Source organism: Mytilus trossulus, chromosome 14 (assembly GCF_036588685.1).
Source record: "Mytilus trossulus isolate FHL-02 chromosome 14, PNRI_Mtr1.1.1.hap1, whole genome shotgun sequence".
Classification (NCBI taxonomy): domain Eukaryota; kingdom Metazoa; phylum Mollusca; class Bivalvia; order Mytilida; family Mytilidae; genus Mytilus; species Mytilus trossulus.
The window spans coordinates 41,646,714-41,659,413 of record NC_086386.1 but is presented as its reverse complement, the minus strand read 5'-3'; the positions used below and the strand labels follow the sequence as shown (position 1 = coordinate 41,659,413).

At 32.5% G+C, this 12,700-nt stretch overlaps 1 protein-coding gene across 2 annotated transcripts in view; it reads left to right on the top strand.

Annotated features, from left to right (window-relative positions):
- The first annotated feature begins 923 nt into the window (after positions 1 to 923).
- The window catches only part of LOC134696584 (uncharacterized), a 73,011-nt gene continuing 61,234 nt past the window's right edge, over positions 924 to 12,700 (top strand). For both annotated transcript variants that reach the window (XM_063558444.1, XM_063558443.1), the window contains exons 1-2: positions 924 to 967; positions 2,469 to 2,500. In XM_063558444.1, the coding sequence (XP_063414514.1) occupies positions 961 to 967; positions 2,469 to 2,500 (39 nt within the window). In that variant the 5' untranslated portion in view covers positions 924 to 960. The remainder of the gene's footprint in view (positions 968 to 2,468; positions 2,501 to 12,700) is intronic.

The following is a 12,700-nucleotide window of genomic DNA, read 5'->3' as shown; positions in this document are numbered from 1 at the left end:
ATTAATAGGGAGATACAGCATCTAAAATGTCCAACCCTTACACCTTACCATCAACTACAAAATATGCATGCCCACGCCAGGAACCGTTTAAAAAGTGCATATTTCACTTATTTTATGTTTTTAGTCCAAAAAAGAGGCAAAAATTTGTGTTTGCCTTGCTCCGCTCGGCGATCTTTACAAACTACGGCCCCTCTTTCAAAAAAACCTGAATCCGCCCCTGTTTATAGCTTACTATGCGGTTGGCTTTTGCTCATAGTTAAATAGCGTACAGTGACCTATAGTTGTTAATTTCTGTGTCATTTGGTCTCTTTGAAGAGTTGTCTCATTGGCAATTACACCACATCTTCTTATATGTAGTCAAAATCACTGGAAAGAACTGATGAGAACTTGGAGTTGTTTTCAAGGAACTAGCACTTTAATCATGCAGAACAATACACATCAACACGTAATTGCTGAGAAACAAATGAAAGCATTGCTGTTGTTTGGAATCACCTTTCTCATTCATTTAAAAGAATGTTTTCACTCTTCTTTTTTTTTAAAGATAAAAAAAAAACTGGGGAAAAAAATATTGAGAATAATGCGAAAAAAATCACTTTTAAAGAATAGACCTATTTTTTGAAGATTAGAGAATAAAGGGGTGAAAATTAAATGTTAACAGAATAACAGCCCCCCCCCCCCCCCCCCCCCCATTCAGACCCTCATCCATTTATATATTAATTATATCCGTGTAACATTTGGAATGTGGATCCTGACTCAAAATGTTCACTATTTTGAAGAAATTATCTATATGTTTGTGTACTTACAATGTAGCAACGGAAAATACTATAATTTGAAATACTTTATTTAGTTTATTTCCTGGTGGAAACTTATTTAAACGGTAGCTTTCGATAATAGTATATTTTCTATAAATAAACCTCTTCTACGTAACAGGTATGAGGAAGTAAATAAGATCCTACCATCATGACAGGTAATTCATATTTTATGATATCTACACTTTCTTAACCACATTTTGTTAGCGGTGTTGATGTGTATGGCATAAATTCGATCGCGATTGTAAATTTGAAGTCTCGGTGACAGAATCATGTGAATGTGTGTACTTTAGTTTTAAATACATAAAATATATATATACATGTATGACTCAATATGTATGTCGAGTTTCACACCATTGCGTACTTAATATATGTACTTCTGCGTACTCAGTGGTCGATCCGGAATGGTTTTTTTTTTATAAGTGGGGGCCTACTGACTGCTTAAGAGGGGACCCGCTCCGGTCATGCATCAGTGATTCCCTTAAACATGTTAAAACAGCCAAATGTTTCCCCATGAAAGGGTCCCCCTGGTATCCCCTTAATCTGCCTCTGGACTACTACACATCATTTTTTAAATGAATTATGTATAATGATATAAATGAAAATTTTGCTTGAAAAATGGCATGTTTGGATGTTGAAAGATAAACCGATGACAAAACCGGGGGATTAGTTGGACGTGTTACTTGTCTGTCTGTCTGACACTTTTTTCTCTATGTTTGATCTAAAGGTACTGATTAAATATTTGGTGGTTTTTTTTTCATGACGAGTTACAGATCACGTTCGATTTTTGTTCTGGTCTGATGTTTTTGTACACAGAAAACCAGTTGTGTATTTTTGAATATACACTTACATTTTGTATATTTTTAGATTCCTACCAGAAAATATTTTTTTCTGGGTGGAATTTTGAAAAATTCCTACCAGGTATTCTAGTAGGAATTTTATTTTCCTACCAAATTATTCCTGCTAATTTGCATATTCCTGGTAGGAATATACAATATTCCTACTAAGAAATTCCTGCTAATTTAAATTTTTCGGCTATTTTCCGTGTGGAATCCTACTACTGTCTGACTAGAATATCACTCTTTTCTGGTAGGAATTAAAAGCAATTTTCCTACTATATTCCGTGTACATTCCATACGGATTGTTTCATACAGGATGTCTATACATAATGCATTGGTGTTTAAATGTGTACCTAAATGTATATTCATTATCCTCTTGTTGCACAAAAGTTTCGTATCGGACAAATATATGTTTCCATTTGTATGAATAATAAAACCGTGTATAAAACGCTATGTAGAAATCAGCATGTCTACCATCGAACACAATTTTGAGTGTTGCCAGTACGGTAAAGATGCATACATGTATGTACTGAAACGTGTGAAGGGTTTTAAAATATGACCAAAATGACCATACATATTAGCCAAAATGGTAATGTATTGTGGTTTCTATATTTATATTTGCAATTTTCAAACATAAATTTTTATGCAACAACAACATTTCAACGCCTATTTGATCATTAAATTATAATATACATTTGTACGAGTTGTTATAGTAAAATTATGAATTGCCAAAGACAAAATTTTAATATAACACTTGCATATTAATTTAAGTAATAATATTTTCCGGAATCTTACTTAAATACTTTACTTAATATTTTAGATAATGAGGATTGCTGTTGTATGTGTACATTGGTATGTAGATCAGTGTATAACTAAAAATAAGTCTTTTTTGTAACTTATTAAAACAGAAAAAAGGTAGCATCAACGTACTAAGGGGACGACCATTTGATATTCTGGGGGGCCAGGAGGATTTGATAATCACAAAAATAAATGGTTTGTTCTTTGGTAGTTTGAAAATAAATTTCCTACAGTACTTTTGAAGGAGGCTAGATAGATAAAACCAAACTGTAATACTGTGTATGTATGTATGTATGTATGTATGTATGTATGTATGTATGTATGTATGTATGTATGTATGTATGTATGTATGTATGTATGTATGTATGTATGTATGTATGTATGTATGTATGTATGTATGTATGTATGTATGTATGTATGTATGTATGTATGTATGTATGTATGTATGTATGTATGTATGTATGTATGTATGTATGTATGTATGTATGTATGTATGTATGTATGTATGTATGTATGTATGTATGTATGTATGTATGTATGTATGTATGTATGTATGTATGTACAGTGGAGATCACTTCTAACCTCTCATTAAATCTGTCAGAATCTGTCAGGAGAACTGTTCTAGGACAGTACGTAGAACTGTCAGCCTGACACCTTTTAGTCAGTTCTAGGTTAGAACTGTTCTAGCTAGAACTGATTTGGTCAGTTCTACCTAGAACTGATTTGGACAGTTCTACCTAGAACTGATCCTGACAGTTCTACCCTAGAACTGATTTGGACAGTTCTACCTAGAACTGATCCTGACAGTTCTACTCTAGAACAGTTTTAGTCAGTTCTACTTCTAGAACAGTTCTGATTACAAATTCTACGGCTAGAATAGATTTATAAATTCTACGGCTAGAATTGATTTATAAATTCTACGGCTAGAATTGATTTATTTTTTTATTTTCTTCACCGGAACACAGTATTATTTTACTCTGTTACCTAGTCTTTATCTTCCTCCTCTAGCAGGAGCTTCGCTTCTATAGCGTAGTTCCAATTTGCACCCTTATTTGCACCCTAACCCTTACACACGGAGCACTCATAAAATCAGTATACGTAGGTAGTTATTATAATAATTTATATAACAGTAACATATATACAGCATGCGGACTAATCCAGCACCATGTAAACGTAGCCCAGCCCAAATTTTTAAATCCGACGGCTAAAATTGATTTATAAATTCTACGTCTAGAATTGGTTTATAAGTTTGAAGAACTCTTTGTCTAAATATAAAGGCTTCGGCAAAATAGCGATTAATATTATAAAGAGTTTTGCTATTTTGCCGGTTTTATTTCAAATTTTTCGTCGACAAGAGAACATGTTTAACCCCGTCATATTCTGCATGTATGTGGCTGTTCCAAGTCTGGAGCCTGTTATTCAGTGATTTTCTTTTGTTGATGTGTTACATAAATTATTTGTTTTTCTTTCATTTTTGAACATAGATTAAGCCGTTAATATTGGGAAAAAGGGGGGGGGGATTTTTATTTCAATTGTTTTACATTTGTCATTTGGGAAGTCAGGATAGCTCATTATACATAAAAAAAATTATCTGACCTTAATCTTTGTGTAATATGTTATTCTGGCCCAAACCACCAGGGACGGATCCAGCAGTTTTAAAGGGGGGGGGGGGGGTCCAACTAAATGGCCTCATTCAAATGCATTGATCGTAAAAAAAGGGGGTCCCCCCACCGCTCTGGATCTGCCATTGAGCCACTATTAACTTAAACTGATCATATTTGATTTCATCATATAAATCTAAATACATTTAGCTGCAAACTGCAGGAATCCAGTTTATCTTTAGGCAAGGATACCAATTATATTTGAAAACATTAATGATTTCAAAATTTTATTTGCACTCAATTTATAGTACCTAAGCATGTCCTCTTTTTATTTAAAATATTGAATTGTAAACAAATGTGATATCTTTTTACAAGTAGTTTTTATACCTCGGACGGACCTGTTATACAAAAATCTTTTGACCGCATCAATCTAAACTGACCTTATTTGCTCTTTCTTCCTGCAAATCTATATAGCTGCACAGTAATTCAGTTATAAATTTAGGTCAAGAGGAACTGTAATATACAAGTTACAGCAATATTGGAAAACAATGACCTCAAAATTTTGTTCACATGAATTTAAAGTGCTAGCATGACCTCTTTTTATTCAAAGTATTGAATCGTAAACAAATATCAGTAATTTTCATACTTCAGACTGAGTCGTGTAATAAAATATTTTGACCGCACCAATCTAAACTGACCTTATTTGCTCTTTCTTTCTACAAATCTGCTTAGTATATAGCTGCACAGTAATTCAGTTATAATTTTAGGTCAAGAGGGACTATAATATACAAGTTACAGCAATATTGGAAAACAATGACTTCAAAATTTTGTTTGCATGAATTTATAGTGCCAGCATATCCTCTTTTTATTCAAAGTATTGAATTGTAAACAAATATCAGTAGTTTTCATACTTCAGACTGAGTTGTGTAATAAATTCGTTTGACCGCATCAACCAAAAATGACCATATTTTCTTTTTGTTTATGCAAGTCTATATAGTTGGACAGTACATCAGTTAGAATTTTAGGTCAAGAGGGACTGTAGTTCATAAATAACTGCAATATTGGAAATCAACAACCACAAAAAAAATTCGCATTGATTGAGAGTGCCATCATTTCCTACTTTTATTCAAAATATCGCATCAGAAACAAACATCAGCTAGTTTTCATACCTCAGACTGACTCATGGAACAAAAATATGTGTCTGGGCAACAACAACCCAACCATAGAGCAGACAACAACCGATCACGATGGATTGTATAATTCAAATGACAGCGTGTCCTCTTTTTATTCAAAATATTGAATTGTTAACATATTTCAGAAGTTTCGATATATCAGACTGAGTCGTTTTAATAACAAAATTATTTAACTGCATCAACCAAAACTGAACATATGGGACCTTTTATAGCTTGTTGTTCGGTGTGAGTCAAGGCTCAGTGTTGAAGCGCGTACATTGACCTATAATGGTTTACTTATTTTCAAATTGTTATTTGGATGGAGAGTTGTCTCATTGGCACTAACACCACATCTTCATGATCTTCCTATATCTATATATTCTTTATCATGTAAATATATATGGCTTCATTGTAAACCAATAATATTTCTAAGTCAGGACAGATATTGTATGATAAAGAGGACACCAAATTTTATCCACATCAGAGCGCCATTATTTCCTCTCTGTATCGATAATATTACTATTTAAGGAATGACTGTAATATTTTTTCTGTCTATGAAGAAAAAACATAAAAAATTTGGTGCACACTGATAAATGCGCGTAGAGGGTTTTTTAACAGTGTGCACCACATTTTTTACGTTATATATATACATGTATAATATAATAGACAGAAAAAATATTACAGTCATTTCTTATAATTTAATTCTAAATTTCATTTTAACAAAATGTTTAAACCTTGGCAAAACATAAAAAAACGTTGATGATGTTGTGTTCACATGACTAACTTGTGTCTATGGGTGTTGATAACAAAATAACGTCAGAAGACCCGTTACATCCAAACTTAAATTATTAAAAATATTGAACCGTCACAAAAGTGACTTTTAAGACAGTAGTTCATGATGTTTTTTTTAAACAAAACTATTTAACGGCATAATCCAACACTCACATGACTGATTCATATACTTTATTTTAAAATGAAAAGTACATGTATGAGAAGTTCTCTTCTTAGACTTGGAATAGTATACTGACTATACTGTTAATACATAATTTGAAGAAGGACAAATGATTGGTTTTGTTTGTAGCCTAACGTCCAGTGGCAAATATTTCATTTATGTTCAATCGAGTATATTTTTCAGACTTTCAGATTGAGATATTATTCATAATCGTTATGGATAAGTTTGGCAACGAGCTAATGCAAATGTACATAGTTTTTTTTACGTTTAACAACACTGATTTCATTAATCCCATAATCCATCCACTGTACAATTTTCGTTTGAACATTTGTCAAAACAGAATCCTAAGTCATGAATGTAAATCCAAGGCAAACAAGGTAAATTAAGATTAAATTTCCATGAATTAAATCACAGGAATCGGAAGTTCTATCAATAAAATTCTGTAAATAATAAGGTCGACTATCAATAGAGCTTCTCGTAGAGAAGCGACAGGAATGCAACGCATTTTTCAAGGATTGTCCTAAATCTATATTAAAACACTTATCAGCCCGGTTTAAAGTTTTGAAATCGACTCTTGGGTAGTTACACTTAATAAATATCATGTTTTTATGTACTTACCCCGGCTTTTATAGAAGTTTTCCACAGTTATTCCCTTTAGAGCCCTGCCACAGAATCCATGATGTAGAAACCGGAAGTGTAGGACTGCAGTGAATTTTTGAGGTCAGTATAATGCACAAATCATTCCCGGACGAACTTTTCCGGACATTTTTCACGTTGTGTTACTCAACAACTCCCTTGTTAAAATTTCAACCCAGACTAAATAAATACAACAAACAATTGAAAACTATTTTCAAATTTATATTTTATTAAAGTAAAATAGTTAGATTAATTGAAAGGTGTTTAAATAATTTATTAAAAGAAATAACTTAATAATACTGACCTCAAAAATTCACTGCAGTCCTACACTTCCGGTTTCTACATCATGGATTCTGTGGCAGGGCTCTAAAGGGAATAACTGTGGAAAACTTCTATAAAAGCCGGGGTAAGTACATAAAAACATGATATTTATTAAGTGTAACTACCCAAGAGTCGATTTCAAAACTTTAAACCGGGCTGATAAGTGTTTTAATATAGATTTAGGACAATCCTTGAAAAATGCGTTGCATTCCTGTCGCTTCTCTACGAGAAGCTCTATTGATAGTCGACCTTATTATTTACAGAATTTTATTGATAGAACTTCCGATTCCTGTGATTAAATGCAGAGTTATATTTATGAAGAGACTGTTAAACACGGGGAACGAAGAAACGTAAACAATGATGTTTCATTTGCAATCTTATAAAAATATTTCTCCGATGAGTTGGATAACCTCCTATCCACTTCGATATTTGTACATGTAAATTTTGATCAGTAAAAATATAGAAAAATCCGCTATTATATATAGTAAAGTAATTGGAACTGATTTTTTCTTCTAAATTCTAAAGTGCCCTTTCTGCAGTGACGTCATTTAGAACTGTTCTTCAGTCCTGACTGATTTGGTCAGTTCTGCTGACAGTTATACAGTTAGAACTGATTTGGTCAGTTCTACCTAGAACAGTTTTAGACAGTTCTACCCTAGAACTGATCCTGACAGTTCTACCTAGAACTGATTTAGTCAGTTCTACCTAGAACTGATCCTGACAGTTCTACCTAGAACAGTTCTAGGGTAGAACTGTTCTAGCTAGAACTGTTCTAGGACAGGTTAGAACAGTTCTATGACAGATTATTCTGACAGTTCTTATGAGAGGTTAGAACTGATCTCCACTGTATGTATGTATGTATGTACATGTATGTATGTATGTATGTATGTATGTATGTATGTATGTATGTATGTATGTATGTATGTATGTATGTATGTATGTATGTATGTATGTATGTATGTATGTATGTATGTATGTATGTATGTATGTATGTATGTATGTATGTATGTATGTATGTATGTATGTATGTATGTATGTATGTATGTATGTATGTATGTATGTATGTATGTATGTATGTATGTATGTATGTATGTATGTATGTATGTATGTATGTATGTATGTATGTATGTATGTATGTATGTATGTATGTATGTATGTATGTATGTATGTATGTATGTATGAATTGAAATAATTCATTTCATGGAGAAATGTATTAAATACTTAATCTAATTATACCAATTGTCTTTTATAATATATATACTATGTATTTGTGTTTCGTTTGTCCTGTCTCGCTATGTATTATCTTAATATGTTTGTATATATTGTCCTCTTGTACACAAGTATGTGTCTGAGGTTATGCATAAAATCTTGAATCTTAACATATCTGCAGGGGATAATGATCAGTTTTGATTAAATGGTACACAATAACTTGACTATACAACATGTACAATGTATTATTCATAATTAACAAATATTTTAAAAATTGTATGTTTTTCGAAAATCATAAATATAGTTGTGAAACTGAATAATCAGTCCCTTGCTTTAATGAAAATGAAAAATATTGCTTCAATAGTGGAGAAACGAATAATCGGTCCTAGCTCTCAGTTTCCAAAAATAAATAACCGATCCAAAACAAATCCTCCTGCCCCCCCCCCCCCACCCCCCCCCAAATATCAAATGATTGTCCCCTAATGAAAAACAAAATTAATGCGGGTGTAATCTTGATATTACATGTATTATGCAACAGCAATTTATCAATTAACATGATAACCGATTGCAAAAAAGACATTATAGAGGATACAAACGTTTAAGAAAGAGAAAAACTCGATATGGACTAAATGTTATTAATGAATATATACTGTTTATTTAAAAAAAAAATTGTATTAACATTTAGATCGTTACAAAACCGTTTAATGTAAAAGTGCGGTTCAGTGGTATGATTGCAAATGAGACGACCATTTTTTTTTAATTCGTATGAAGTAGATGTTACCAAAATTATGGGCAATCGTATGACCTCCAATCGTGAGAACAAACCATATACATGTAAATGGCTATAGAAGGCCAGGCTGGTACAGGATTGGGGAAATGTTCGTAAATGTCGCCAACGTCGCCAACATTCTGAACAGTATCCTGTTCGCCAACGTCGCCAACATTTTGAACAGTACCCCTGTTCGCCAACTTCGCCAACGTCGCCAACATTCTAACCAGTACCCCTGTTCGCCAATGTCGCAAACGACGCCAACATTCTAACCAATACCCCTGTTCGCCAACGTCGCCAACGTCGCCAACATTCTAACCAGTACCCCTGTTCGCCAACGTCGCCAACGTCGCCAACATTCTAACCAGTACCCCTGTTCGCCAACGTCGCCAACGTCGCCAACATTCTAACCAGTACCCCTGTTCGCCAACGTCGCCAACGTCGCCAACATTCTAACCAGTACCCCTGTTCGCCAATGTCGCCAACGTCGCCAACATTCTAACCAGTACCCCTGTTCGCCAACGTCGCCAACATTCTAACCAGTACCCCTGTTCGCCAACGTCGCCAACGTCGCCAACATTCTAACCAGTACCCCTGTTCGCCAACGTCGCCAACGTCGCCAACATTCTAACCAGTACCCCTGTTCGCCAACGTCGCCAACATTCTTACCAGTATCCCTGTTCGCCAATGTCGCCAACGTCGCCAACATTCTAACCAGTACCCCTGTTCGTCAATGTCGCCAACGTCGCCAACATTCTGAACAGTAACCTTGTTCGCCAACGTCGCCAACGTCGCCAACATTCTGAACAGTACCCCTGTTTGCCAACATTCTGAACAGTACCCTTGTTCGCCAACGTTGCCAATATTCTGACCAGTACCCCTGTTCGCTAACGTCGCCAACATTCTAAACAGTACCCCTGTTTAGTACCACTGTTTGCATACTATCTAAACATAATGAAGGTTTGCCAACTAAAAATATATTTAATGTTATTTAAATATAACATCTTCTTAGTTTCGCTTGTGTTTGTAACACTGCATTTAGTTCAAATAAAAAAAATCTCTATTACTAAAAAATTATTACACCAGGGTTTTCATTATCACAAACCAGTCATTACATTAACTAAATTTCATCATTGATACAAAGACATAATTCAAAAATAAATCAACATGCAAACTTTTTATATGTAATGTTTAGGACAATAAGGTATTTGATAACAAACCTTTTATGGTAATATACTATACAAAACACAAAAATGTTGTCATTCCTTAAAGCTAACAAAACCTAGTTATTCAGAAGGAATATCGGATATAGATATATTTTCTTTTATTTTTTAAAATAAATAAGGACTTTAGTTTTCTCGTTTCAATTGTTTTACATTGTCTCATCAGGGCCTTTTAAAGCTGAGTATGTGTTATGGGCTTTGCTCATTGTTAAAGGCTGTACGGTGACCTTAAGTTGTTAATGTCTGTGTCATTTTGGTCTCTTGTGGAAAGATGTCTCATTGGCAATCATTATACCACATCTTCTTTTTTTTTCTTAAATAATCCCATAATCCTGTTAGCCAAATTCCACAACTTCCAAATGGTTTTAACAAGTACCCCTGTTTCTACAGTTTATTAAAGAGTCTTTCAAACAAGTACCACTTGTTTGCCTTAAAATTGCCAACATTCAATCATTAAAAAAACATATAAAAATAAGAATAAATAAAAAACTCATAATGACAATCAATACTTAAAAATATAAGGAATATATACTTGACCATCTTTTGTGAAATAAAAAATTCATGCAAATCTTATACCATCTCTAAAAAGTAATAGTTTAATCAAGTTGAACAATTGCAACCTATCCAGAAACTAAATAGTGCTACATTTTTTATGAGTAAATAGCTATAGCCCATAAATAGTTTCCAAAAAGGAATACAAAAATCTTCAAAAAACACTTACCAGCCTACTAATACCCATTTAAACATCATTATAAAATGTAACAAGTGCTTTAAAAATAAAAAGCAGAAACTCAACAATAAAAATAAGGTCAATAACATGTACATATGACAAACATTTATATCTTCGTAACATTATATATCTGTATAAAAATAAAATGTAAAAAGCATTCAATTCTTTAACTTTAAAATAACTATAGGCTTTAAAGAGCCTGTGCTGTTGACCTTAGTCTAAGTGCATATTCTACAGACTCAGAACACTTACTCTCCAACATTGATCTTGTCAGAATATCTCAATTCATTACAGTTAATAACTAGATAATAAGACAAAATTTGCATTTTACACTGTGTACTTTTTTTTACCATGTCTGCCATCTTGATTGTCAGGCGGACAGGCTCAAAAAACATATTTTACAAAAAAATACATATTCCAATTATAATTGTAGCCATGTCTGGTAAAATTTTACCTACAAGTTTCAGATTACATCTTTGTTAAAGTAAACCATGTAAATAGACAATTTTATATAGTAATTATATAAATTAAATTTATATTCAACTAAAGATTTCTTGCTGTTGTGCAATACACAGTGCAGTTGCAATACTAAGTATGCTGTTGGGCAATACTAAGTATGCTGTTGGGCAATACTAAGTATGCTGTTGGGCAATACTAAGTATGCTGTTGGGCAATACTAAGTATGCTGTTGGGCAATACTTTGTAAATCTTTTGTCAAAATTTCAAGATTTTTTTTTTCTTAAACACCATAAAATTACAATGGTACAAAGAAGTTCATCAAAAGTTATATAACATAACACAAACACACTATATCAACCATAAAAAAATAAAGTTTCAACATTTTATAAGAAAATTTATAAAAAAAACTAAAAAAAGGTTATCTTAATAATAATAAATAAAAATCAGTCATCAAATCTTAATAAAAACTTCTTTATGCACTTTAAGGATACTGTCCAAAACCTGAAAATCAACCCTTTTTATAAATAAAATCTCACAATTACTCAGAAGGGTAAAATCTTCAATTTATAAAAACCAAAAGAAAGCTTACATCAATAAATATAAAGTTTAAAAAAATGCAAAAAGCATTTTTCAGTAACTGTCCGAAAACTTAAAAATCACCCTTTTTGTATAAAATAAATCCCCATAAATCAAAAAAGGTATAGTATAAAATGTATAAGAAAGCTTACATCAATAAATATAAAGTTTAAAAAAATCCAAAAAGCATTTTTCAGTAACTGTCCGAAAAACTTAAAAATCACACTTTTTGTATAAAATAAATCCCCATAAATCAAAAAAGGTATAGTATAAAATGTATAAAAATCAAAAGGAAGCTCATAAAATCAAACAATTCACCACAGTTTCTTGCAAGTTGGTAAAACTATTTTTAAGGTTATAGTCCATAAACTGGATAATCTCCCCTTTTTTAATAAATAATAAATAAAAGTAGGAAAAAAAGCATTTTTCAGTAACTGTCCGAAAAACTTAAAAATCACACTTTTTGTATAAAATAAATCCCCATAAATCAAAAAAGGTATAGTATAAAATGTATAAAAATCAAAAGGAAGCTCATAAAATCAAACAATTCACCACAGTTTCTTGCAAGTTGGTAAAACTATTTTTAAGGTTATAGTCCATAAACTG